Here is a 26668-nt window from a genome sequence, read left to right as displayed (position 1 = left end):
GGCGCGCCGCTATCGACGACGACAACGCCTCTTCGCGAAGCACCAGCCCGCCTAAGCGCGCCATTGCCCGCCGTCGGAGGGATACTGAGCGACCGTCGGTGAAAACCCGCGTGTGCCTCCTAGTCCGAGAGCCGACGACATGCCGTGTGTGGCGGACTGGCTGAACTGCCCCCTCAGTATCGTGCAAGGCATCTTCGGTAAGCGAAGGGGGAACAGGAGGGAGAAGGAGAAGGGGGAGGACTTGGGAGAGCGGCGAGGCAAACAAGCAAAGCCGAGAAGGCTTCGGGAAAGAGAAGCGAGGGAGGAGGACGAGGAGCCGGGGCTGAGACAGGCCAGCTGGGCCGGGATCAACCCGGAAGAAGGGGTCGGCTGCGCATGGAGGGAGCCGGAGGGGCGGCAGGGCAAAGTGGGCCTAGCTGGGCAGAGCTGGAAGGCGTTAGCGGGGAGCTTGGCCTTGCCCAGCAAGAGGGCAGCGGACGCCCGGCTCCCACTCTTCGGCGGGATCGCATGGCAGATCTCGGCTGTTGTGGTTGTGAAGCGCCCTGAAAGCAGACCAGGAACGGGGATAAGAGTGCCTCTGAGCATGTGTAGTATGCCTTTTCGAGTGCTAAAGAATCGGGAGGTTCCAAGGAGCCTTCAGCATCACTTTTCCCCTCCGAGGGTAATCGCCAGATCAGAGCCCTCTGTCAGAATAAAGTGAGGACGTGGTATTAGGCTGGTGCATGTCAAAGCCCAGTTAGGCAGGTAAATACCGCGCCGTCTGGCTTCTACATGTTTTGTTCCTTACCAGCATCAGTTGCTGGGGTATTTAACTGGGGTGTGTGTCTCCCAGGATGTGTGGGTTTAAACCAAGGCAATTGAAATAAATGACCATTGATTTAAACAACCGAAAAAGAGCCACTAAAATCAAGTAGCTTATTGATTGGTATGAATAACGACAGCCTGCTATAGTAACAATTAACTTGTAAACATATGTTTTAAGGAAACGAATGCCTAATATCTTCTGCAGTACAGAATTTGTATTGTTGCACACCACCACGATCTCAGAGCAGTGTGAGATTCAAGGGGTTCCAGGCTTTTCCAGGTCATGTTCCTTCAGAATGAAGTATAGCAGAGACTCTGCTGTCTTTAGGGTATATGGTTAATTTACACGTATATATGATCCAAGTCTGTGATGGAGAGGTTTGTGGCATTAACACACCCTAAGATGGTCTTGCTTCTCCCATAGCCCCATCCTTGGATTCCAGCAGAAATCACACACAGCTCTGTCTCCCAGCTGCCTAGCCTCCAGTCTGCCAGGTTCTAGCTTCTAGCTCACATAATAACTTCTGGTTTTTGTAACTACCAGCGAGTTGAAAGTGGGGGCACAAAGCCTTTGTAACCTTAGAAGGGGGCTCAATACATTGTGAGCAGGTAGTAAAATTGAATGGTTTCTGCTTGGCTTTCTCTGTGTACATGCATGGGCACTAAGCAAGATTACATAGCGACTAAGTGGGCTGTCCTACCCACCCCGCCCTTCACACCAGGCGAGAAAGCAGGTAGATTGGTTGGGGAATCCATCCCCCCAGCCTTGCTGGATTCCACTACTGTAGATATTTCTGTTCAGTCCACTAAAAGTACAGGCAAGCAGGAGTACCAAAATGGAGTGTGTTTCAGAAGAGGGGATAAGCCAGCCCAGGGTCTTCTGAATTGTGAGCCACCCCTGTCATCACTTGAGGGTGATTTACCTCCCCCTCCCCCATCTTGCTGGCCTTCTTTGACCAGCATGAGTGGCAGATGCAGTGGTGCTTCCATCACACATCACTGCTACCCAACTAGGGTTTGGGTTGTCTTTCTATTGTCTAGAATTTTTCAGAGGCAACAGCTACTTAGTTAATTGGCAAGGACAGTTTGATCTTCATGACATATAAGTATATATCAATCATATTTGACAGTGATGTGGGATATTTGGGAAATTTTGGGAGACTTTCCTGATGCTATAGAGCAGGGGTGGATAACGTCCTGCCCATGGGTCAATCTTGCACCTCCATGGAATCCAATTTGGCCCCATGGCCATTTTCCCCAAACCACATCATGGAGGGCAGGAGAATAGGATCCAACCCTGCATTGGCTGCATGCCCTGTTCCTGCAAACCAGATCGTGCAGCCAAGGCAGCAGGATTTAATCCCCACTCATCAGCTGAAAAGAAACTGAGAAATCAAAGCTAGGCACTAAATGGCACCTTAAATCTAGGTTATGAGCGCAACAATGGAATGTCTAGGTGCACTTTTTAATAACAAGAACACAAAGCTGAAAATGAATGAACTGCAGCTAAAATATTATGTTTGTTTTTCACATGGTCTAGTCCTTCCCCTGCCCACCCCCCTAATATTCTTAAGAGGGTCTCTTCTCCAATCTTCAGAAAGTAGCTGGCAGTGGGGAGGCAGAAAAAGGTCCTCCTTTCCTTCTACTTTGCAGTTTTAATCTGAAATCTTAGGCGCAGTATTGTGCCCAGAGCTCAGAAACTGTTCACGCTAATGAAATTCCCTGTTACAAAATGTGCCTTCAACAACGGGAGTTTTGAACACTGTTCATTGATTCAGATCTTTCTGCTCTTTCACCATCTCTCTACCACTTGTTTGCTTAAAGGAGAAGCGTGGAGCTGCTTCAAAGAGCGATATTTCAAAGAGGCTCTAACAGGAGCGTGGGAGCTGCCTTAAAGCCCTTTGCAAACAGCAAAATGGTTTTGAAGCTGCTGTAAGTTCCTAAGTGCCTGATAGCCAAAAGGCTGCCCAGTACTTGGAAACCTCACACAAGAAATAAGATGTGGCCAGCTGTCATTTATGTGATATTGCGATTGTCTAATATTTTATTTGCAATTGGCATCCATTCAGTGTTAACAGTGAACTTGTGAAATTGATTGTTTTTCTCCTGAAAAATAAAACACTGGAAAATTTTCTGTTTCTGAAAATTTTTCACCCCACATTTGGTTGACAGACTAAATCAAGGATTCAGAACCTGTAACTCCCCATGTGTTGCTGGAACACAACTCCCATCATCGCTGAAGACTGGCCATACTGCCTAGAGTTGATGGGAATCAATAAGTGGATGGGAGTTTAGCTGCATCTGAAGGCCACACATTCCCTATCTCTAGTCTAAATATTCAGTTTCCTTAATTTAATGCAGTAGCATTTTTCTTGTTCATGAACTCCAGCAATTGGTATTCAGATGCATGCTGTCTCCAATACTAATAAATGTTAGCCTTACTACTTGAATCAAGCTCTTTATTTTTCCCAATAACTAATGCTATCTGACAATATTCTTGCAAAAATTGTGTTTGCAGTTAAGTCAGGATTCTATTTTATTGCCCAAATACATTGGATTGTTGAATGTTCTGAAATAGTTCAATTTCATTTGGTTTTTTCCTAGCTCAAAATAGTCTGAATCCTGAATGGGAGAGAAAAGTAACGGAATACTTCAGAGAGAAGCTGAAAGAAAATAATGCTACTAACTGGGTAAAAATGAGCTTACTTGTTTACATATCTAGGTCCTACCCTTTCGCTTTGGGGGCAGTACTCTTGTGTTTTACACAATATCTTCCTGTAACATTGCTTTAAATAAATTTGCGAACTGAACTGAGAAAAACTACTAAAAGGATTGTAAAGCTCCATGCAGATGGGCAGAGCAGTCCTAACCAAGCAGATACAAAGGCGTATCTCAGTTAAATTGCTTTCTAACTGCTCCTGGTTGATGGGGAAGTGCAAACCTTCATTTTCTGTCCTTTCATTAACTCTTATTGGGGGAATTTAGTTACACCTGCATTTTAGGTGATGTAAATTACACCAAGTTCTGTGGGTAAAACCAATGAATTAAGGGAGTTGTGATGCAGCATAAGATTCTTTATCCCTCTCCCTGCACACATTTCCCATTCTTGACGTGCCACCTTTTCCCCCTTTACACCAGCACCACCCTTTACACTTAAGCCAATTTAATTTACACCACCAGGGCTTTCCTTCAGCCGGCGTAAACAGATACACTGGGGTAATTTATTTACATCAGCTTAAGGGCACCTAATTTTGGGAGTGGGATGACATACCACATCCTAACTTCTCCCACTTGGCATATCTGATGTTTAGGGTTTCACTATAAGTGCAATAGGAACTGAAAATCTTTATTAGAGAAGAGCAAAGTTAACAGACTATAACTTCATTGAAAAGACAGTAAGTTGAATGCACCTCTAATTAGATACCTCACGTATAACTGGGACTTGCAGGTATTGTTAACCTAATGATAAGACACAAAAATATAAATAGGAAGTGGCTGGTGGAGGCTGGTCAGGGTTTTTGTTAATTCCACTTGAGATATTTTGAGCAGGAATAGTCAGGATGCAGAATTGCCTACTCTGCCTGTTTAATTTCATTGCATTGGCAGCAGTGTTTCTTAGCCTCTAGGACAGGCATCCCCAAACTTGGCCCTCCAGCTGTTTTGGGACTACAATTCCCATCATCCTTGACCACTGGTCCTTTTAGCTAGGGATGATGGGAGTTGTAGTCCCAAAACAGCTGGAGAGCCGAGTTTTGGGATGCCTGCTGTAGGATAAGTCTTTGCAGTGGCTTACTGTAGAAGAGGGGGCCACAAACCCTTTTGAACTACTGGACAAATTTTGGATTTTGAAAGTGTATTGTGGGTGCCAGTCACAACATGGCTGCCATGGGAGACAGACATGTCATAAGATAAAATTAGAGTGAATATGATCATAGCAAAGCTTTCCCCACAAATGTATTTCCATACTAGGAAAAGCTTACCCTGTCAAACTTCTGCCTTATAGCTGTTAAAGGCACAACCTTGCTTTTCCCCTGTGCCAAATTTAACTAACACCTAGGCTGCCAACCTGTACCCACCTACCTGGGAGTTTAGGGTAAAAACATGTTGTAGGTAGAATTAGACATGAACACAAAGGGGAAGTCACATGAGCATACCAGATTAGAATAATAAGCATTCCAGAAAGAGCACTATTTCTGATGACAAGTTGTTTGAAGGACACTTGGTGTTGGCTTAGTTGAGATTAAATATTTGAACATCAGTGTTCTCTGGTAAATTCATCCCCATCCCCAAAGTACAAAAGAGTAAACTGAAGTGTGATTATAGCTCAGCAGCCTGATAGCCTGAGAGACTGGATAATTGGCAATTAAGCCTTGTAATGAAGGGCATACAGTGAATTCAGAAAATGAAGGTTTGAATGGTGACAGTACCGTGCTGTATTAATACAGTTTTACTGTTTATCATTGTTATTCAAAATGCTATGGATCTGTTCATGGCTCTTAGCACCTGCATTTAACAAAAAGAAAAGTAGATGTTAGCAGAAGTGTTTTAACCAAAGAGCTACAACATTTCCCAGGTCAAAATCTAGCAGTAAAAGACTTCTAAAAAGCTGGACCTATCTTAGAAAACACATCTGTATTACCTATTATACCAATTATCTATTATACACAGTAGTAAAACTATTGTGAACTTGACAACATTTTTTTTTCACTGGCTGATGTAAACAAATAATAATGCTGCTCGATTACTAAAGAATATACATTATAATTTTTTATAGATTGATTTCCTCATGATTCCTAATTACTATATGAATTAAGGTTTCGTTAGAGAGTAAAATTTTGTATATGCCATGTGAAAGTAGTAGTAATTCAAAATTATTATTTTCTTCGACAGGTTCCTTCATTGAATGATGTCCCTCTACATTATCTGAAACCAAACAGTTTAGTGAAATTTCGCTGTATGGTTCAAGATATGTTTGATCCTGAATTTTATATGAATGTTTATGAAACAATTGACATACATACTAAATCATGTGTAAGTGGTTCTTCTTTATTATGGTCCTTATTGCTTTCTCACATGCACAAATACGTGCTCTCTCTGTGTGTGCTTGCCTTACTAATCAGCCATGATTTATGGTGGCCATCATCCACCTCCTCTCTCAAATATTCTGCTTATTGTTCCATGTCACATGGGGCTTTTGCAGAAGTTTGACAGAGGGTGAAAGGGGGGGGGGGAATCCAGGCATTTCCCTTTCCACAAGTCCTCCTCACACACACGGGGTATCAGCAACCAATCCATGCTTTTAAAAATCCCTCAACAGTTCATCAATGAAGAGCACCCCATGTTTGAGTAATCTGAAATTAGGAGAGTGTGCAGGGATGGTGAGTAATCAGTCTTCCTCCTTAGGAAAGAGGATTCTTCATTCTGTTTTAACTCTGGATAGGTGCATCATTATCATGCTCCAAACCCTGGCATTTCTTGTGCTAGGCATATGCAGTGATTTACTCAAAGACTGAGACATACAGATATTCCTACTAAGATTGAGAAGACCCTACTTAGATGGACGACTTCCAGGTCTCTGTGTCTTTAAAGAAACAGGCATGTCTGCGGCATAAAAGTACTATCTTGGACTTGCTCTCAGCTGAACTGCTTTGCATATTAATTACCATGGCAGAAGGTTCAGCAGTGCCTCTTGGGAAGCAAGGCCACCACATCAATTATCGGTATAACTGAAGGGGTGTGCCCTTTTTTAATATGAAATTTACATAATCATATTTTGAATATTAGCCTCCCAATAGATCCTTAACATCTGTGTCAGGCATAGCCACAAGCCATCATGATTTAGCTCTTCATCTGTAGGAGTATTTTGTAGCTGCTTTCAGAAGGGGGCTATAGGCCAGAATTTTTCCCATATTCAATTCTTTGTCAGATTTATTTTGATCTTTACTTTGAAATATGTAGTGCAATGCTGATACTTAAAGCATAACCACAACTGAAGAGATTTCTGTTATGCATAGAAATGAATGTGAACTGATGTAGGATACAACAGTGATCTCACATTGTCTTCTTTTTAATAGGTTTTGCATTTTGGAAAATACAGAGATGTAGCAGAATGTGGGGTGAGTGATAATATGGCAAATATAGCTCCCTGTCCCCCTGCCCATTTTCGGTTTTGGATTTGAATAATCCCCAGAATCCATAGGGGAGATGGTTTGGTTGGGCAGGCTGTAATGCTTGCACTGACAGAACGATTAGAAGAGTGACATTGAATTCCTCCCTTTGAATAAAACATCTAGCAGTTTGGGGTTTTTAAGTGTAGGTTTTAAAGGGATAAACCTGAACCTTGTGAGTAATGTTTCTTACTTCTGTGCAATAAGTCGTCCCATATATATATATGTGCCTCTGCCATGCTTCTCTTGCACCTCTCTCTAAAGAAAACAATAGTACTTCAAAGAAGTTTATTTCAACAAGGATATGCATGCAGGGATATTTTTCTGTATTGGCAAAAAGTTGATTCCAGCACTACAACTAAGAATGTATTTAGTGGTGTACTTGATAATGCCTCTGTCCTGTATTACACAAACAAGACAGTGAAGTGGAAATAGAACAGACTATCAAACTGTAGAAGGTTTTGATGATCTGATCCTTTTGGTGCATCTAGTACTGAATTCATTTTCATTTTTTAAAAATAGAGAAAGTCTCATTTATGCCTACATTCTAGGAGAGTAGCCACATTGATCTGCTGCTGTAAAAGCAAGTCTTGTGACATGAGTTTTCATGAACAAGACAAGACCTTCATCAGATGCATGAAGTAGGCTTTTGATTATGAAAGCTAATGCTGCAGTGATGCTGTTGCCACAGAATGTTTATTTTTCTTATTAAGATGGTTATCTGAAAAGTCACGGTTCTTTGAAGCTTTGAGATTTATTATAAACACATAGAATCCATAATAAAATATCGCAGTGTAAAGTCTCATTTTCAGGCTTCCCCAAAACCAGCCATGCTCTTCTTCAAGATCCTCATTTTCACTCTGTTATTTCTCAAACCCAGTCAGCATTTTATGGCTAGTGAGCTTGTTCAGTCTTCCATGGGTCATTTTAGGTCAACCCCCCTCCCATTTTTAGATTCCCCCCTAAATATTTTGATTGGTACTCCTGCAAACTTTGGGATTCCTCCACATCTGCTGATACATCCTTCTTGCACATGGATGTTGCCGTTTTGGCTACATAAAGATTTGGCATCCAGAGAATGAGGCTTTTATTAAAGTATATTGATTGATTCAACATTTTAATTTAATTTGAGCTTTGATTCTTACATTATACTGGGGGTTTTGTCTGAGTGATGCAAACATTGATGAGTCATTATGGCATATAATATCAAATTGTTAAATAAGCCCATTTTATTTATTTATTTTTGTGACTGTGATTATGATGAAGCAGTTATTCCAGTTTCTAAGAATAAAACCTGCATGATCTTTGTTCCATAATAGGAAAACTATTTGCAGATGTTTTCTTCTTGCATTTAAAATGGTTTAAAGCATCAGCTGCATCATGAAGATGGTTGTTAGAAGAGCAGAATATATTGTATCTTAGTGTGAAAAGGAGTGCCACTATATGAATCTGCAACCCTTTTTGAAACAAAAATACTTTGGTACTCTCAATATTCTAGTAGATTAACTTCTGTTACAACTGACCAAGTAGGACAGAATTATTTGAAGTGAACGTGGCCAAATATTATTGGATATCTCGTATTCTAATGTTGTGTAATGTCACTTGATTCATTTCTAGCCTCACCAAGAAATAGACTTAAACCCTAAACAAATAGTAACAGGAGACAGACAGACTTTATACTGTGTTCCAGTGCCTGGAGAGTCGGCATGGGTGAAAGAAATATCCTTTGCAGTTCTTTGACCGTGCTGTATGCTGATATATAGGAAATTATATATGCAATGTGGGGTGTTGGAAAAAAATTGTAGAGTTGGAAGAGACCACAAGAGTCATCTAGTCCAACCTCTGCAATGCAGGAATCCTTTGCTCAACATAACCCACAACCCTGAGATTAAGAGCCTTATGATCTACCGACTGAGCTATCTGATTAACGTGCCTTGAAATTTGAAGAAAAGGTGCTGTACTGTCCTACAAAGAAAGTTGAAGTGTTTTGTTTTGTTTTAATTATTCCATAAAAATGTAGGGTCAGTTTTTCCAGGCATATCTACACAAGCATATGAGTAGCTTTGTACATTTTTAAAATTTTAGAATACTGTTAAATTGAAGTCTTCTGAAAAGTATGACTCCCTCTGGTGGTTAATCAAAAAATAACAAATCTTGTCAAATTTAGCATACATTGTAGATTAACTTTTTGAGGGAGAAAGGCAAGCTTGAATACAGCTTTAAGACCAGTAAAATGACTCAGCTAGTGGAAGTATGTTGGGTAATTACTAATTAGCTGTGGTTAATCCTGTAACTGAGGCTGAATTATATTACTTCAATGGAGTCTGTTAGATTAGATAGAAAATGTTCCTAAGGAGTTTCATATGCAAGTAGATGCAAGTTATTTTCACAATTCTCTATAGCCTAAGGCTACATGTGGAATATGTTCTATTGTTGTATACATCCCATGAGAGGATGGTGCCTTGTTTCCCTGCCTCCTTTTGTTTTAAATCATTCCATACAATTGAAATACCAAATCAAATTATGATGGGTAGATCACATCAGTAAATGCTATTGTCCTTAACTTGAGATTTAAGCCTATACCAGTGCGAGCCAAGCTCGAGTTTGCCCTTCGACATCCTATACACCAAGTCGCCACAAGAGAAGTTATGAGGAAGATGAAGATATGGAGTTGCATCCATCTAAACAGAGAGAGCAACATCTGGGTATCAGCTAATTAGACATTGATGGTTTTATTTTAAATTCTTCTTACACCCAAAACACACTAAAGTCGTATGGCTGAATAGCTGTTTTATTGAAGCACATATTTTTTTGGTACTCTGACCCACTTATTGGGCTGCATCTATGATTCTCTCTCCACTAGATCAAGGACTCTTGCACTAATGGACTGGTGAGTTTTAAATATTGCATAACAGAGAAATCCAGCACAGCAGCTGTGCTAGTGGAAACTTGTGCAACTGATTGTGCAATCTGTGGTGCAACAAGGTTACCAGCATCTTGCTTATGCATTCTCTTGCACAACAATATTCTACTGGTGCAAAATATTTCACCAGCAAAACAAGTACTGTATGGTTCTAGTTTTGCACTACATTGGATGCACTCCATTACAGCATTTACTTTTTTTACCCTAATCCTTGTAGTTCAGCACATTTTAAAGCTGTGGTAGGGAACCTCTGGCCTTTTAAAGCTTCTTTGAAAAACTGGAAGTTTTAATTTCAACTTTGTTTGGACTTTGGTTAGAAACTACTTTTTCTAACTTGCAGGAAATGTGCCTGATATCCATGGGAGTGGAGAGCCAAAGCGATTAGAAACAGAAGCATCTGCAAGACATCAGACGATCTCCTTGAATTGCTCACCTCCGCTAGATCTAAACTTTCCACTTCCAGGAGAGAAAGGCCCTGCATGTCTTGTGAAGGTAATAAGCCTATCAAGCGGTATTCAGCATTACCTCATTTACATTATAAATCCATGGATGAAATATGGAGGCTAGGTTCCACCTCCACTGATGAAGATAATAAGCTTCTGAATGCCCATTACTGGGGAGTCATAAGAGTGAGCGTGTGGCTGCAGTCAGGTGCTGTTTGCAGGCTTCTGAGAGACATCTGGGTTGGCCATTATGTGGCTATTGTGAGAACAGGATACTGGGCTAGAGGGCCTCTGGCCTGATACAGCAGGGCTCTTCTGTTCTTAAGAAAACCAAAATAATGTAATCCTTAAACTAAATCCTGCCATTAAATGCACTGTTGACCTAGGGTATATTATTAAAATTCAGAACACAGAAGTATGTGTAGCTGCAGTTGTACTCACATAAGCAGACACTTGAGATGTCATGTTCCTTTAATCCTATTTATTCAGATGAAGTTATATGTGCATTCTTAAATAAAAAAACATGATCATATATTTTATGTGAGTTGACATAGGTGAAACAGCAGGATCCACGTATCTCACACAATAAATGGCAATACGTAAATCTCCAAAGTAGGTCTCCAAAAACTGGAATGTGAGCTAAGAAGTAGACCAACAGTTGGTGTCTGTGCTGGGGGTTGTGCATGTTGATTAGTAACAGGTTGTGTGTTATGCAGCTCTGGCCATTACTGCTGAATATTTCTGAAATGATTAATAAATTCTCTGTAAAGAGTAAAGTTCAGTGCTGAACTCATGGAAATGGGTAAAATGCAGCTAGTTATTAGAGATGTCTGCAACCAAGAAGTGGCAGATACAATGAAATGTGCAAGAAACCTTCTGCTTGCTTTCTTAAGTCTCAACGGTTATGTTGAAATCTACTTTATGATTTTGCTAGAGAAACACACTGGCTGTATTTGGATGAAACAAAATTTAAAAAATCCTTCCAGTAGCACCTTAGAGACCAACTAATTTGTTATTGGTATGAGCTTTTGTGTGCATGCACACTTCTTTAGATACCATTTGTATTTGGATGGTTTATTGTTACAGGAATGAGCTGCAGCAAGCCTCAGGTTTGTGCACTCCCTTCCCTCTCTTCTCATCCACTGTGGTCACAAAGAAAAGATCTAAAGCTGTTGCTTCTTTTTGAGTAACTGTAGTTTACTCAAAGTCCTAAAGTCCTAAACTGCAATTAATCTTAATTATGGTTTGTTGAAACAAACTAGTTTCATAATCCAGAGTTCAAAATCTGCTTTTTTCCCCAGTGCAATATAGTTAAGATTAACCACATTTTGTCTGCGTTCAGACACTGTGACAAGCTGCAGTTAATCCAAAACAGAAGCAAACGCTTCCAGAGTCCTCCTTGCAGCCATACCAAAAGAAAGAAGGGAAAGTGCAAGAGTATGAGACTTATTGTGAGGAATGAGGCAGAAATTCAGTTCACACTGCAAATGTGAACCTACCTAATTCGCAGAACCCAAAACAATACGTGAGCTGAAATGCAACTATCTCGCTTCTCTGAATTTTGCTGTGTAGTTCTCAACCCAAATTATGTACAGTATGCATAAATGTGTATAATTAGGGGACAGTATACATAAAACATGCATATCTTAGTGAAAATAACATAAGTAATATACACATTAGAAGAAAAGGTTTACAGAAATGTGTGTATTAGGAGAAATAAGTACTAAAATGTTGGTGAATTTTTGGGAGACAGTTTTAAAAAGAAATTCACAAACTGATGCAGAAAAGTGAAGAACTGAACTTGATATTGGAGGAATGAGCATCTGGAAGAAACTGAAATTGAAGGATTCATCCATTCCTACTTGCTGTTGCTCATTCCTGCAAAGATAAGTCCTAGCTTAATATTCAGCTCTATGCATTATGTTACTATAATCTGTCTCTTCTCTTAAAAATACTCTTTGTGGCAGATATATGAAAACGGGGATAGTTTCAAAGTGAATGATGTTCTTGAGGTGTATGGGATTTTATCTGTCGATCCAGTCCTGAACATGGTGAACAACGAAGATAGGTAACATTTTAATGTTAATAGGATCCACATTTACAGTTATTAATGATAATAATGATGAAGGCACACAGCTTTGAGCTACAAACAATATTTAAGTATTTTATTTGTAATTTATCAGTATAATAATGGCAGTGTGCCCCTAACCCTTTGGTGAGTGTGCTTCAGAACTGAAACAGAGAGGAAATTTATATCCGTATCTTTCTTTTGAAGATTGCTGGCAGTCCACAAGCTGATCCTGCTTTGTTTCCAGTGCAATTCAGTGGACAGGGTGGGACAAGAGTGGGGGGAAATTTGGGTTAGAGTCCCACCTCTTCCGTGTATTTGTTGTATGTCTCTCAGCCTCAGTTTCCCACTTCATAGAATTATGGGGAAGGTGTTTATGAACACCATAAAGATGATGAAATGTTCTTTAAACCAAATTCACAGCACAGTGGTACCTCGGGTTACAGACACTTCAGGTTACAGACTCTGCTAACCCAGAAATAGTACCTCAGGTTAAGAACTTTGCTTCAGGATGAGAATAGAAATCACGCAATGGCGGCAGCAGGAGGCCCCATTAGCTAAAGTGGTACCTCAGGTTAAGAATGGACCTCCAGAACGAATTAAGTTCTTAACCCAAGGTACCACTGTATAAATAAGCAGAAGTATGATGCAGTTTTTGCAATAGCAAACTAAGCTCAGCATTTACTATGGTGCTGACAGCAGAGTTGCGCATGCCCTGCTGTCTCCTTAAACACACAGCGCTATGAGGGTGACAGGCAATGTCAGAAGGAAGACCTCTTCCTTCGTTAATCAAGCTCAGCTATGTTGTTGACAGTGTAGCAAGCAGGAAGCCCCCACCCCCCAGACCAATCTATGGGTCCTTCAGTCTGGAGTTGATGTTGTGGAAAGTTACAAGGCATACACACACGTCTTGACCTAGTTGGCTTCCACATCCATGCCAGTCACCACACTGGCACCACTCCAGACCCCACTTAGGATAGCTCTGTTGGAATCCTGGAAGTGTTCTGTGTATGCAACATTGGGAAGGGTTTCTAGCCATGTTGCCTTTTTCCTTTCGGCCTCAAGCACCATAGCAAAGAGGCCTATTATGTGTAATACCGTATTTTTCGCCCTATAGGACGCACTTTTTCCCCTCCAAAAATGAAGGGGAAATCTGGGTGCGTCCTATGGGGTGAATGCAGGCTTTCGCTGAAGCCTGGAGAGCGAGAGGGGTCGGTGCGCTCTCCAGGCTTCAGGAAGCTCTGCGCAACCCTCGGGAGACCGGCTCCGAGGGTTGCGCAGAGCTGCCTGCAGTTCCCGGCTCAGCACAGCTCTGTGCGGCCATCGGGAGCGGGGCGCTAAGTCCCGCCCTGCTCCGGATGGCCGCACAGAGCTGCCTGCAGTCCCGGGATCAGCGCAGCTCTGCGCGGCCACCGGGAGCCGGGGGTGAAGTCCCGCCCCGCTCCGGATGGCGGCGCGGAGCTGCCTGCAGTCCCGGGATCAGCGCACTTCTCCCCATCGCCAGCCCCACAAGCTCGGGGGACAGCGGGGAGGCAGAGAGTGCCTTCCCACTGTTCCCCGACCTGGTTCTTCCAGCCCCACACCTGGGGGGGGGGAAATAAAAAAAATTTTCTTTATTTCCCCCCCCAAAAAAAAAAACTAGGTGCGTCCTATGGGCCGGAGCATCCTATGGGGCGCAAAATACGGTACCTTCCCCTGTAGAGCTTATAGCTTCCTCCCACAGAAGTACATGGTGGCAGGTTTTGATTCTAAGTGGGGTTGAAACCTTGTAATAGCTGTCCTTCCCAGTAGGACTTGTCCCTCCCAATTTTCATGGTGTATGTTTTTTAGTCCTGCTCTATTTTATATGTCATTGTATTCATTGATAGCACCTGTATAACTGCACGAAATGTGTCTTAAGCTTGGCTGTTTTTATTTACTAGGGAGAATTCATCCTCTCCAGTGGAGTCTATGGAATGTATGGACACAATGGAAGAACAGAGGGTTCATAGTCCCCCAGCCTCATTAGTTCCCAGAATCCATGTGATTTTAGCACAGAAACTTCAACACATAAATCCATTATTGCCTGCCTGCCTTAATGAAGAGGAAAGCAAGAGCTGTAAGTAGTTAAGCTATTAAAAGAAAGATTACCTCATTACTGATGAATGTCTGCATTGGACTTTATTGTTTCCACTTCCTCATTCACAAAGAAATAAGCTTGTTCCCAGAGTCCTGCGTATTCAGATCACAGAGGTATTCTACTAAACATCTTTGAAGCCTTTGATTTTAAGGTTTTTCTAGATTTTCCACAAATACATTGGCATTGCCAGGGTTTTTTTTATTTCAGAAATGTGACTTGAAATAAGCTTATTCCTGGAAAAAGGCCCCCCATGCCAGTCCTAAGTAACCATTGCTCACCCCCTGTAGCAACAGTTCTGGTGTACATTTTGTACTTTTAGGTGGTGAACAAATGCATATGAAATATGCAAACATGGGGTTATAGTGTGTATGTTACAAAGATCCATACTCCAAATAGTTAAAGAAGGTTGCTATCAACACTGATCTCTTTGGTTTTTAACTGAGCTTGATTTTGCTTCGTGGCACTTGTATTTTTTTTAGTAGTTTCTCTTCTTTACGCAAGTCGTTTATATTTTGGCTACAAGTTTTACTATGAGATCCTTGGTGGAGACGGAGCATATTAATCCTTTTGTAAACATAGCTGGTAGTTATGAATCCTACAGCATATTTAAGTCCCTTGGCTCAAAAACCATTCAGTTTCCTTTAATGAGGGATTCACTGTGAACAGGATTCACGAATCCAAATCAGCTGTTTTTCAGCGAAGGAATGGAAGCTGAGGAAACAACTCTTAATTACAATATTGAGTAAAAGTCTTTCCTCCCCGCCCCCCACAACAGCTGTTGCCCTTCTAGATGCTTCTCTGAGGCAGAAGCCAGCCTCCTAAAAAAATTAAAGCTCATATTAATGATTATGTACCGTATTTCCCAGCTTTGTTTAAGGAAAATTGGGTGGGGTTTTTTATACATTGAATTTTCTCATTTAAGCACAAGTGTTAATTAAAAGTGTGGGTTATGCCAGCTATTATGTGGGCACTGAATTTCGCTAGAGAAATGTTTGCATAAAAGGGGAAGAAAATTAATAAATAAATTGCTTTATTAGCTTCAATTCTGTCCAAATTCAAGTTACCATTCATTCCTGTCTTTGAAAGTAGACAGTAATGAGTAAAGATAAAATATTACAATATAATCAGTACTACTTTCTTAATTGTTATTTATTTACAGAGCAATCCAAACAGTGTGGGAGAGGGAGAACTGAAGGGCAAACACCTTTTTGGTGCCCTGCAGGACAAAAGGGAGCATAAAGCAGTGGGGGGTTTTCGGGGGGGGTCTGTTACCACCTGCTCTTTCTTTTTCTTCGGGACTTGCATATGTTTACTCATTTGGGGGGCATAATGTCAGGAGACTGGGACTTTTTCGGATCTAATACCATTCCCATGGCATACCCCTTTTCCTTTACTGAATTCTGTAAGGTTCAGGCTACAGACGGAGGTCTGCCCACTCAGAGGTAGATTTGAAACATTATTTGGCCCCTGGCGCACTCTCCCAAGGACTGAAAGATTAGAAAACGTTTATATGCCACCTTTCAATTTTATATTCTCTGTAGTTTACAAATTAAGATTAAAAAGGAGACATTATTAAAACAACCCTCCACATAATCCATGTACAACATGCTGCTTTAATGTCTACATCTGCATGTTCCACTGAGCCATAGTTGAGTGCTGTATGAATTGGCTACATTGCATCTTAGGCTCCCATCCTTTCTCGCATGCAGCTTCTGCTTTTACATAACCACAGCTGCTGTTTCATTTACACTTTGGTTAATATTAACCATGGTTGATTTTCAAACAAGCCAATTTCAGACCATAATTACTGACAGTGGCCTGCTGAACAAACCATAGTTAAGGCTAAGCACATTTCTAGATCCTGATGAATCTGCAAGCTGCACCTTAAATCAAGAGCAGAAGCTTGCAAACAGCTCCTCCCAGCTGTGTGTGCAAAAGATAAGGGGAAGCATGCAGCCCAGTGCCTGTCCTGCGCATTCATATTGTGCTAAACTATGCTTTAGCGTTACATGAAAATGTGACCGACAAGTGGCCTCCCCAAACATTTAGTGATACTGCTGCATGTACGCCAATGTGTTCAGTGGTCCTGTCCTGCAGAGGGCACCCACAGACCAGAAGCTAAGCAGCAGACCTCTCGAATTCAAGCCCGGACTGGCTCATGGAGGCCAGTCTGTAGCACAGTATCTTCCTTCAGGGTTAGAGTCACCTCCTCTTCATGCAAGATCCAAATCCAACTATGCTCTTCTTGCCTCTTGGTGGTAGTATTCTGAAGTTCTGTGCTCTTTGTAATGACAGACACCTCCCCGTGTTTTTGTGTAATCTATATTCTTTAAACACACAAACACATATAAATAGTGTTCTGGCTTGTGTAATTATGTACCGCTTTTGCAGACCAAATTTCTTATAGTATTGGTTAGTGTCGTATGAAAGTATATAATAAGAGAGAAGTTATGTTGAACCAATAATAATCATAGTAAGGGCCTATGTTGAGAAACTTTGCTCCAACTGTCGGACAAAGTAGCATGGTGTGAAACTTAGGTGGGCAAAGTTTTACAGCAAGATACAAAATTTGCTCTTTTGCTGGATATAGAGCTGTATGTTGTCCAGTCTTTTCCCCAGTTGATACTCATTCATATAAAAAGAACTGTATTTTATATGACTGTTAGGCAATGGTATTTCTGTCTACTCCCTACTGTTCTCTGTTAGTTGTTTCTAGTTTTATGTCTGAACTGTCACCAGTCAGAGCAGAGCTTCTTGGCTTCCTCACTCATGCCTTCTTGGGAGACAGCCTGGCTGCTGAGTACCTTATATTGCATCTCATTTCCACAGTGTAAGTAACCTGGTCAGCTATTTAGAACATTTCATTTCCCCCACACAACCCTTTTTAAATTTAGGATTTAGCATGCAGCTCAGCAGATTCTTAAGTGTCAGGGGCTCAAAGAGATAAAATAACATCTATGAACTAATAACCAGAGCAGATAGAATCATAGAATCATAGAGTTGGAAGAGACCACAAGGGCCATCGAGTCCAACCCCCTGCCAAGCAGGAAACACCATCAGAGCTTTTAATGTTTTAATGTATTAAACCCAAATACACAGGAATAGCCTTGGGTATATCATTGCCCAAGAAATTGAAGATTTCTGGGAAGCAAGAACTCTGGGAAGCTTTCAAACAATGGGGGCAGCGCATGTGTGTGATAAACCATGGTTCATTATGTGCACCAACTTCAGAGTCATGTTCTCCTTCCTCCACCAGTACAGCTCTCAGTTTCAATAAACCACAGCTCAGTGTTGGCTCTGAATCCTAAACTGTGGTTAGTCCTACCTATAGGTAATTCAAACAGACTAGCTTCATAAGCTTTGGCTTGGTGGTAGTTTCAACTAACCATATTTAATACTAAACACAGTTTGACCAAGTTTGAGCACAATACTTAACTGCCAACTTACTACTCCTGACTACACCAGAGGAGGGTGGGAAAGCAGTTGAGCCCAAGGCTCACTGCAGCTAATTCTTGTAAGAGTGAGTGAGAATTTGCTCAAGGGTGGTACATTTTGGATAAAAATTCTCCAAATTTACTTCCACTAAATTGTACCCTATTTTCATCATCTAAAGTTGGGCCTTCAGCTCGCCTCTAGGCTGGGCTCCTATAGCATCAGAAAGTTACGGACCTGATTGTCTTATGTGTTCCATATGTTATTTGCATCTCATTCTCATTCTCGGCAACTTCTCTACCTGGACATTTGAGTTTGGATGTTTTGTTTCTCACCTTCCAATGTCTATTGAGAGAGGAGCAGTTAACTGGACACATAAGCTGTCCTTCTCCTCACCCAATAAACAATTATAACAAAACCATCCAGAAATATAATTCCTTCAGGGCTTCTCTCCTTCTTAAGAGGTCAGTGAAAAAGGGGAAGTTTGAGCCAATATTTGTAACTACCTCAGCCTTTCCTGATGATTGAAATAATTATGGAGGAGAATTTGGAGGTTCTGGATAATTTACCACCTGAACCATTGATATCCTCAACTGTGCTCCCAATCATCATTCACCATCTACATATGGAGCTGAGGTCTCTTCTGGTATTCAGATGTATAAAACTGAAGCTCACTTTACAGGGTTTGGGGAGGGGAAACAATTTTTGAGCTTTCTAGCCTTCTAGACATCTGCTTTTTTATTTTAAAAAAACCATGAATCATGAATTTGCCACTAACTTCTTGCAATCACTCTAGCAATTTCAAAATGTCGGCTTTCTCTTTTGTGTGTTTTCTAGCTATGCAAGAAGAGATGTTCTTCCTCTGGGAAAATTCACAGTCAACTTAAGCGGCTGTCCAAGAAATAATGTCTACACGGAGCACATATACAATATTATTCAGCAGCTAGTGCCTGCAGTAAGAATTCTATATATATAAATGCTTTGTGGAGCAACTGATTGTGTAATAGTTCACCTGTATATGTTGATACAGTAGCCACCTAGAAGCTTCATTGCAGAACTGGAGGTGTTAGAAGTATACCTAAAAAAGGCAGGCGCACACTTTCCTACAATATTTCTGTTCCAATAGCTGTGAAGACTACTATTGGAACAGTACATTCAGCTCCTTGGTCATAGTAGTAGCCAACACCTAAATGGAGAAATGAAGTATCTGTATGTGGAATTCTATGGTATATTTTTTGGAATAGAGTTTATTTTGCCTCACACAACATCTTTAGTACTCAAGGGTACTATGATAATTTGGAGCTTTAAGGAAACTCAGTAAACACTTACGTAGGACTTGCATCTTTTAAAACTAATACACAAAAAACTTAACTCGCTACAGTTCTCTTTTTTAAAAAAAAGTTTGCTAATGACATATCTAAGTGTATTGAGAATAAACCTTTTTATTCCCCGTTCAACTTGTGATGTCTTCATGGTTGCTGTTTGATCCTTCCTTTGGAATCTGGTGTGTGTATTGACCCACTTGTTATATCTCTGTTATTGTTTTAGTGTTGTTTTGTCTGTCAAAGGAACACTTCTTAGCGGAAAACTTGGAACTTTTTTTTTCTTGACAGTCCTATCGCCTGCCCATGACCATAGAGAACATGAACTGCTTAAAGTTTAACCCCCACAAGGACTACACAGCTAACCGCTTAGTCAGTGGAGTACTACAGCTCGCAAGCAATACCTCCCTTGTGATAGATGAGACTCTGCTTGAGCAAGGACAGCTTGACACTAGAGGTTGGTATTTGGGTTTCATTCATCCATTCATTATCCCAATGCAAAGCTCTCTTGCATTAACAGAAATATTAAGAAGAAACCAGATCGCTGCATTTAGAAAGGATAATGTTAGCTGTTCAGGTTGCACTGTCATTATTTTACAGAGTTATCTCTCAGTTGACCCATTTTTGTCATCACATCTGTGTCAGTTTAATTGGACAGTGTGTCTAACTGGCTCCAGTCTGTAACTTTATTGCTTAGGGCAAAGTACCTGAACTTCACTACGGTAGCTTTATATTTGTTTCTGCCGCCTACTTTTGTGTCTGATCATTTTGCTCTGTTTGGAAGCAGTGCTGACTTCATCTCCTTATAATGCTGGCATCCTTGTTTTATAACAGGGGTAGACTCCCAATTCCAAAAGCCACAGGCAGGACCTTCGTGCTGGTTAACCTAGTGGTCTACTCCCAAAATGTATGTGTGTTTTCTCAAGCTGACAATCCTAATTCTTGAAATAATTGGACATTTTATCTAAGATGTCAGTGAGATCAGGGTTTTCATCCACTGGTTGGCTTATATCATAACTTCCCTTCCGACAAACAGCAGAGTTCACATAACAGATATTCCCACCTCCATTTGGTCTTTGCAACCTCCTTTGTAAAGATATGGCACAAGAGGCTGCAGACAGAGAATTTGATGGACGTTGCCCTTTTTCATAAACAGAGTAGCAACCTAGGATCCAAGCCATTATCATAACAAATTCTTATACGTTACAACCCATGTTATATGTAGCTAACCAGTTTTTACAGATTAGCATGATTAGATCAGAGTACCTGCGCTTAAAGTACTGCAGAAAATTTGGATTAAAGTCCTTTCAGATCCCATGCTTAGTATCAAGATGGAGGGTTTGATAAATAGGTGACAGCTGGCAACTCAACTGGAAGGAGATATTTTTTTTTGCTGACTTCTGCAGCATAAAAGGTGGCTCTGGGAGGAAAGGAAAAGTGACAGAAATTGCATTCCTTTCCTTCCACCAGGAACTTCCACTAATTTTGAGTTACTTTGCAAAAGGAACAAGCCCTCCCATTCACAGAAGGACAAATCTGGATCAGCACTATTTTATTTTTTTATTTGCTTGTTGTAAAGGGATTTTTGTACCACCACTGAGAGTTTCCAGGGCAGTTCACAAAAACTTGGCTCAGTGCTCCAACAAAATCTTAAGCCTTTTAATTTAAAACCATTACTTAAATCTGCTTAACACTTTAATTCATTGTTCCAGTTACTCCATGCCTTGTTTGTTCTGATCAACCTGACATGTGCGTGGAACAGTCGATTTGTTACCTTGTGTTTGATATGGCGGGTGGGAATTTGCTCCGTTTTCACTTAACTTAGTACACTTCACAGTGTACTTTTGTGAAGGCTTAATAAGGAATTCCTTCCATTCTGCCCGTTGGGGGAATGAATGTTTGCTGCTCTAGAGGCAGCTGTTTCCAGCTTTGCTGAGTCACTGCTGCCTTTCCCAGCGTGGGAGCCTCCAGCTCGAGCCAGTTCTGAACATCCGGTTAGCTTCCTTACTCAGTATTACCAGTATTAGCCTCAGGCATCTATTGAAAAGCTCTGTATTAAGGGAAACTAAAACTTAAATCCGTAATTCACTGTATCAGTAGATCATTCTTGGCAGAATAGAGCTTCTGGTGTCATTTAGTTATGTTTCTTGGCTTAAAACAGCGACACCTCCTTATAATATTCTTGGGCTATTTTCATAACTCCTATGTAGAACGCCCAGGCTATCTTAAACTTTTCTACTAGCAGGTTTTCCGCTCCTGTTGGATCATAAAATATTGCGATCATACTTTGTCTTAATCTTAGCTAGGCTTGAAAGAGCATGTAATGGAGGGCCTAGTCTGCATTTGTTTGTACCTGGTGAGGAGGCTGCAAATGTGAAAAACAGGAGCCACCCACAGCCATGAGTTGCTGCCACAATCCTTTCTTTCTCAGGGACATAGTAAATGAAGGAATGCTCAAGTAGTGCATTTCTGCTTTAAAAGCAGATGTTGGTAGGTACAATGTGGTCAGCAGGATGCTATAGTAGTTGCCACCACCTAAGTGGTAGTGCCTCTTGTCTACTACTGTATACAGTGGTACCTCGATTTACGAACTTAATTTGTTCCAGAAGTCCATCCTTAAAGCAAAACGTTCTTAAACGGGGCACACTTCCCCTCCTGCCACCGCTGCTCTTCGACCGTTCAGCTTCCGTTCCTCTTTGAGGCAAAGTTCACTAACCGGAACACCTTTTTCTGGTTTTGTGGAGTTTGTTGCCTGAATAGTTCGTTAACAGGACTGTTCGTAGACCGAGGTACCACTGTATTAAAGTTCGGATGCCTGATTACTCTTCCAAAGCAACTACTCTATTCCCAGCTTAAGAATGGAAAGTGAAATACCGGGGGGCAACAAAAGAAGTTTAAAGAGGTTCTTAAAGGCAAATCTTTTAAAATGTAGTGTAAGTGCTGATAACTGGGAAACACTGGCCTTTGAGTGCTCCAATTGGAGAACAGCCTTTACCAACGGTATCATGGACTTTGAAGAAGCACAAACTCAGAGCTAAAAGGAGAAACAAACTAAGAGCAAGGCACGTTTGGCAAACCCTCACTATGATCAACTCCCGCCTGGAAACCTATGTCCCCACTGTGGAAGGATGTGTGGATCCAGAATTGGCCTCCACAGTCACTTATGGACTCACTGTTAAGACTGTTTTCATGAAAGACCATCTTACTTAGCTACGAATGATTGCCAATGAAGAATTAATTTTTTTCCCCTGATCAGGGAACAAACATGTCATCTATCTGGAGCTTCATATTTGGTCTCTTAGCTTCTTTTGAAATCATACTGATGCTATAGCAGTACCGTATTTTTTGCTCTATAAGACTCACTTTTTCCTTCCTAAAAAGTAAGGGGAAATGTGTGTGCGTCTTATGGGGCGAATGCGGGCTGCACAGCTATCCCAGAAGCCAGAACAGCAAGAGGGATTGCTGCTTTCACTGCACAGCGATCCCTCTTGCTGTTCTGGCTTCTGAGATTCAGAATTATTTTTTTTTCTTGTTTTCCTCCTCCAAAAACTAGGTGTGTTTTGTGGTCTGGTACTTGTTCCATGGGCCACAGGGATTGTTACAGCACTTTTCCAGCTGGACATGATGTGTGCCATCGCACCTGGTGAGATATATACCCTAGCAAATGGACACTGCAGCACTTCAGCAGGCACAAGGGAAGAATGAATAAACAAGAACGATGAGATTTCTGGAAACAAAAGCTATTGCTTATAGATGGAAGTTCATGGAACCCTGAAACTCTCACTAATTTTTTCCCCCTTTCCAGCACCCTCCTTAGTCAGATGACTAGTGTCTGGTGTTGAAAAGCTGAAATTGCTCTCTTTTTTGTTCTACCACTTAGTTCAACAGATACTGTAGTACCTGGAATTCTTAACTGATATACTGAATGAATACTAAAAGCTGTAACAGCAGAAGCTATATACTTGTGCAAAATATAATTATCCATTCTGTCTCCTTCCAAATATATACTCCAGGATCTATTCTAGGACTTGACCCTGTGAACTGGAAAGTGCCATGATACATACAGTAATATTACATCAAGTCTTGGAGTAGACTCCACATCCTGAAGTGTGTGTGTGTGTGTGTGTGTGTGTGTGTGTGTGTGTGTGTGTTTAATATTACACATATTCTTGTGATTTAAGTGGATAATTTATTCCCAGATAGTAATATACTGCACAAAATAACTTCCAGCTGATCACTGAAAGACTGTGTTTTGTTTAAAACTGAAGACTTTGCATCTACATTTCAGAGGATTTTTTTTTTCTGTTTCTGTAGGTGTCCACAATGTGACAGCACTAGGTCACCTGATAACTTGGCAGAAGGTAGATTATGACTTCAGTTACCACCAGATGGAATTCCCATGCAACATTAATGTCCTTATCACTTCAGAGGGCAGATCGCTCCTACCGGTATGGCAATACTTCACTTTTCCTCTGCATTTGAAAGCTTCTTAATGAAGAACAAGAGCATACTATCCTAGGCCAACTAATTTTGTGTGTTATCACTACTTGCCACTTTCAACTGCTATGCTATATTTGCTATATGCTATATTTGCTATTAAGATCTCATTTACTTTGAAATGAAAGGGAAAGGTTGGGATGCTGTAGCGATAGAACAGCATAAATCTTAGAGTTAGAAGATGATGGCCACTCATCATAGACATTATGTGTGGTGTTCCATTTGTAGATGGAGAGAATAGACCAGATAGGCTAGTTCTTGAGCCCCCATTCCTCAAGTTATAGCTGTGTAGCAAATACATCTATTTAGGGTTGCCTAAGTTTTGTTAATACTCTAAACCATATTTGTGTTTTGTTCCCCCCCTTTTCCCCCCTCCCATCCCTTCCTCACCCACCCCCAAGCTTAGCTCCCCTCTCTGATTTGTTTGCACATATTATTCTCTGCATGTTATAAAATTGTAATTGGTTATATTGATTGATTATTTGTTCTGTTAAAATTGTTTAATTAAAAAATATATTAATAATAATATTTTTACCCCGCCCACCTGGCTCATATTACAACTCACATTGCTCATAGTATGGAACTGATCACAGTAAAGAAGTAATGCTATGCAATGTCTTTCCACAGTCCGACTGCCAAGTCCACCTGCAGCCGCAGCTCATTCCCCCCAACATGGAAGAGTACATGAGCAGCCTTCTCACAGCAGTGCTGCCATCCGTCCTCAACAAGTTCCGCATTTATCTAAGCTTGCTGAGACTGCTGGATTACAGTATATCTGATGAAGTGACCAAGGTAGAGAAAGCACTTTCGGCTTTACCAGAATCTCTTGTCTAGCAGAGTATATAGTTTGGGACAGAGTCATTCCATCTAGGCTGCCACCTCCCTTATCCCCCAATACTCCTTGCCCTAACAATGAAAGGGAATCTACAATTGAGGATTTTGTTGGACTTCAGATATGACTGCTTCAGCCTGTTGCTTCCTGAAAAATATGAAGAATTGTCCTAGAATCAGTTAAGTTGCTATTATCAAGGGGAGAAAGTGCAGGAGGACATGATCCCTATGAACGGACAGTGTGTATTGGCAGCGGAGTAGCCAAATGTGGTCTGGTCTTCTCTTGGGTGGGATAGAACACACTCTTCATTTTATGTCTTCAAGGGATAACGGCACCATGTAGGGACCCATTAGGAGCTGTTGTAACATTAGGATACCTGGGAGTAAAGCACTTTGCCATTATATAGGCTTGGAACTATAGTCCCTCCTTCAGTGGAAGATTTTGTCAATACTGCACTGCATTCCTACCTTACAATAGCTAAAAGTAGCATCAAAAAGGGGTAGATGTTTATTTTGTGTATTGGGTAAATAATTCTTCCCACCTGGAATTCAACATGCCTCAAAAGCGCTGTGCTACAAGCAAGGTAATTTGCTACGTAGTTCCAGCTTGAATTTAAAACATACTTCAAAAGTACAGTAATTTTATCACTACATTTAATCAAAACACAATTTATCTTACAGGCAGTAGAAGATGATTTTGTGGAAATGCGTAAAAATGACCCTGAGAGTATCACAGCTGATGATCTTCATAGAACTCTGCTTGTGGCAAGGTGAGAGTATAAATGCAGAATAGCAAACTGCAAGATGTCATAATTTGCTGAAGACTTGCTTATCCCTTTAACTGCTTCAGTTTTCTTCTTGGCCCTTCTTCCCCACTGTTGTTCATTTATCTTCCTCCATTTCCTTTTGGAGAGTCACTAAGTTTTTTTTTTTATGGCAAGCTGCTGAAAAAAAGTCCTGGTTATGATAATTCTTGACCTGGATTGCCAAGAAATGTAACCTAGACTCATAGGAGCCAACAAATAACCTATACTATATAATTAGTATAATCTACTTAAGTAAACATGACATGCAGACCCAGATTATGCAAAGGAGGATCATGGGACTACCTAGAACATGGGTCAGCAAACTAAGGCCCGTGGGCCAGATCAGGCCCAATTGCCTTCTGGATCTGGCCCGCGGATGGTCCGGGAATCGCAGTGTGGATCGCCAGCACGTGTGTTCTTTCCCTCTCCCTCCCTCACGCGGTGCCTCCTCCCTTCCTCCTCCTGACTTCTTCCCACTCTGCCTAGGGGAGGAAGGGGGCTGGGCTTTATTGGTGCCAGCAGCAGCAGCAGCGCTTGAGCAGCTGCCATTTTAAGCAGCCGTTTCGCGAGCTGTTCATCGTCTCTCTGCCGCCAGCCCCTGCCGCTCGCAAGACACAGATAAGGATCCACCGGGGCTTATCCATTGCCGTGGAGAAGGGAGGGGAGAGTTGGTGGGGTGGCTTATAGTATGGCCCCCCCACAAGGTCTGGGGGACAGTGGACTGGCCCCCCTGAAAAAGTTTGCTGACCCCTGACCTAGAAGCATAGTTGTTTAGCTTGTTGCTCTCTTGCACAGTTAAGGGATATGGAGTGATCACAGATTACAGTTGCAAAGTTACAACACATGTTTCTACAACGTATCTTTCTTGCCTGCAGGTTCCTTTCTCTGAGCGCTGGGCAGACGACGTTGTCAAGAGAGAGATGGCTCAGAGCAAAGCAGTTGGAGGCACAACGTAAAGTGAGACTACAGCAGCAGAAGTGTGTAAATGGAAATGAACTCTAAAGCTACAGCTCCCATTTTGCTTTGATGACTGCAACTTTTGCCTAATCTGTGGAGCTAGTACAAAGGGTGCTAGCTTATGTTTATATTGGGTTTTGTAGATAATTTGTACCAGAATGTTATGGCTGTTTTCTCAAACTTGGACACAATTTATGGTGTTCAACAGATTTAACACCAATCATAAAATTTTGGAGCTTGTTTTGTAACTGAAATAGGAACAATGGAACAATTATTGTTTGATATTAAAAGTTTACTAT

The 26668-nt window shown here is 41.2% G+C and overlaps 1 protein-coding gene across 1 annotated transcript; it reads left to right on the top strand.

Moving 5' to 3' along the window:
* The first annotated feature begins 5 nt into the window (after positions 1-5).
* Positions 6-26668, top strand: MCMBP (minichromosome maintenance complex binding protein). The gene is made up of 16 exons (XM_081192956.1): positions 6-197; positions 3409-3494; positions 5695-5835; positions 6879-6920; positions 8589-8690; positions 9547-9676; positions 10235-10386; positions 12305-12405; positions 14328-14503; positions 17231-17354; positions 18794-18911; positions 19570-19735; positions 23593-23726; positions 24403-24567; positions 25288-25376; positions 26288-26668. Exons 1-16 carry the CDS (start codon positions 140-142, stop codon positions 26412-26414), a joined length of 1911 nt encoding a protein of 636 aa, XP_081049082.1. The 5' UTR covers positions 6-139; the 3' UTR covers positions 26415-26668.

This window comes from Podarcis bocagei, assembly GCF_964188305.1.
Source record: "Podarcis bocagei genome assembly, chromosome: 4".
Lineage (NCBI taxonomy): Eukaryota > Metazoa > Chordata > Lepidosauria > Squamata > Lacertidae > Podarcis > Podarcis bocagei.
This window is presented reverse-complemented; position numbering and strand designations above follow the sequence as displayed.

Coding starts and splice junctions, on each gene's coding strand:
- MCMBP (XM_081192956.1), top strand. CDS start 140: ATGCCGTGTGTGGCGGACTGGCTGAACTGCCCCCTCAGTATCGTGCAA. Junction 5,836..6,878: donor ACATACATACTAAATCATGT/GTAAGTGGTTCT, acceptor TCTTTTTAATAG/GTTTTGCATTTTGGAAAATA. Junction 25,377..26,287: donor AGAACTCTGCTTGTGGCAAG/GTGAGAGTATAA, acceptor TCTTGCCTGCAG/GTTCCTTTCTCTGAGCGCTG.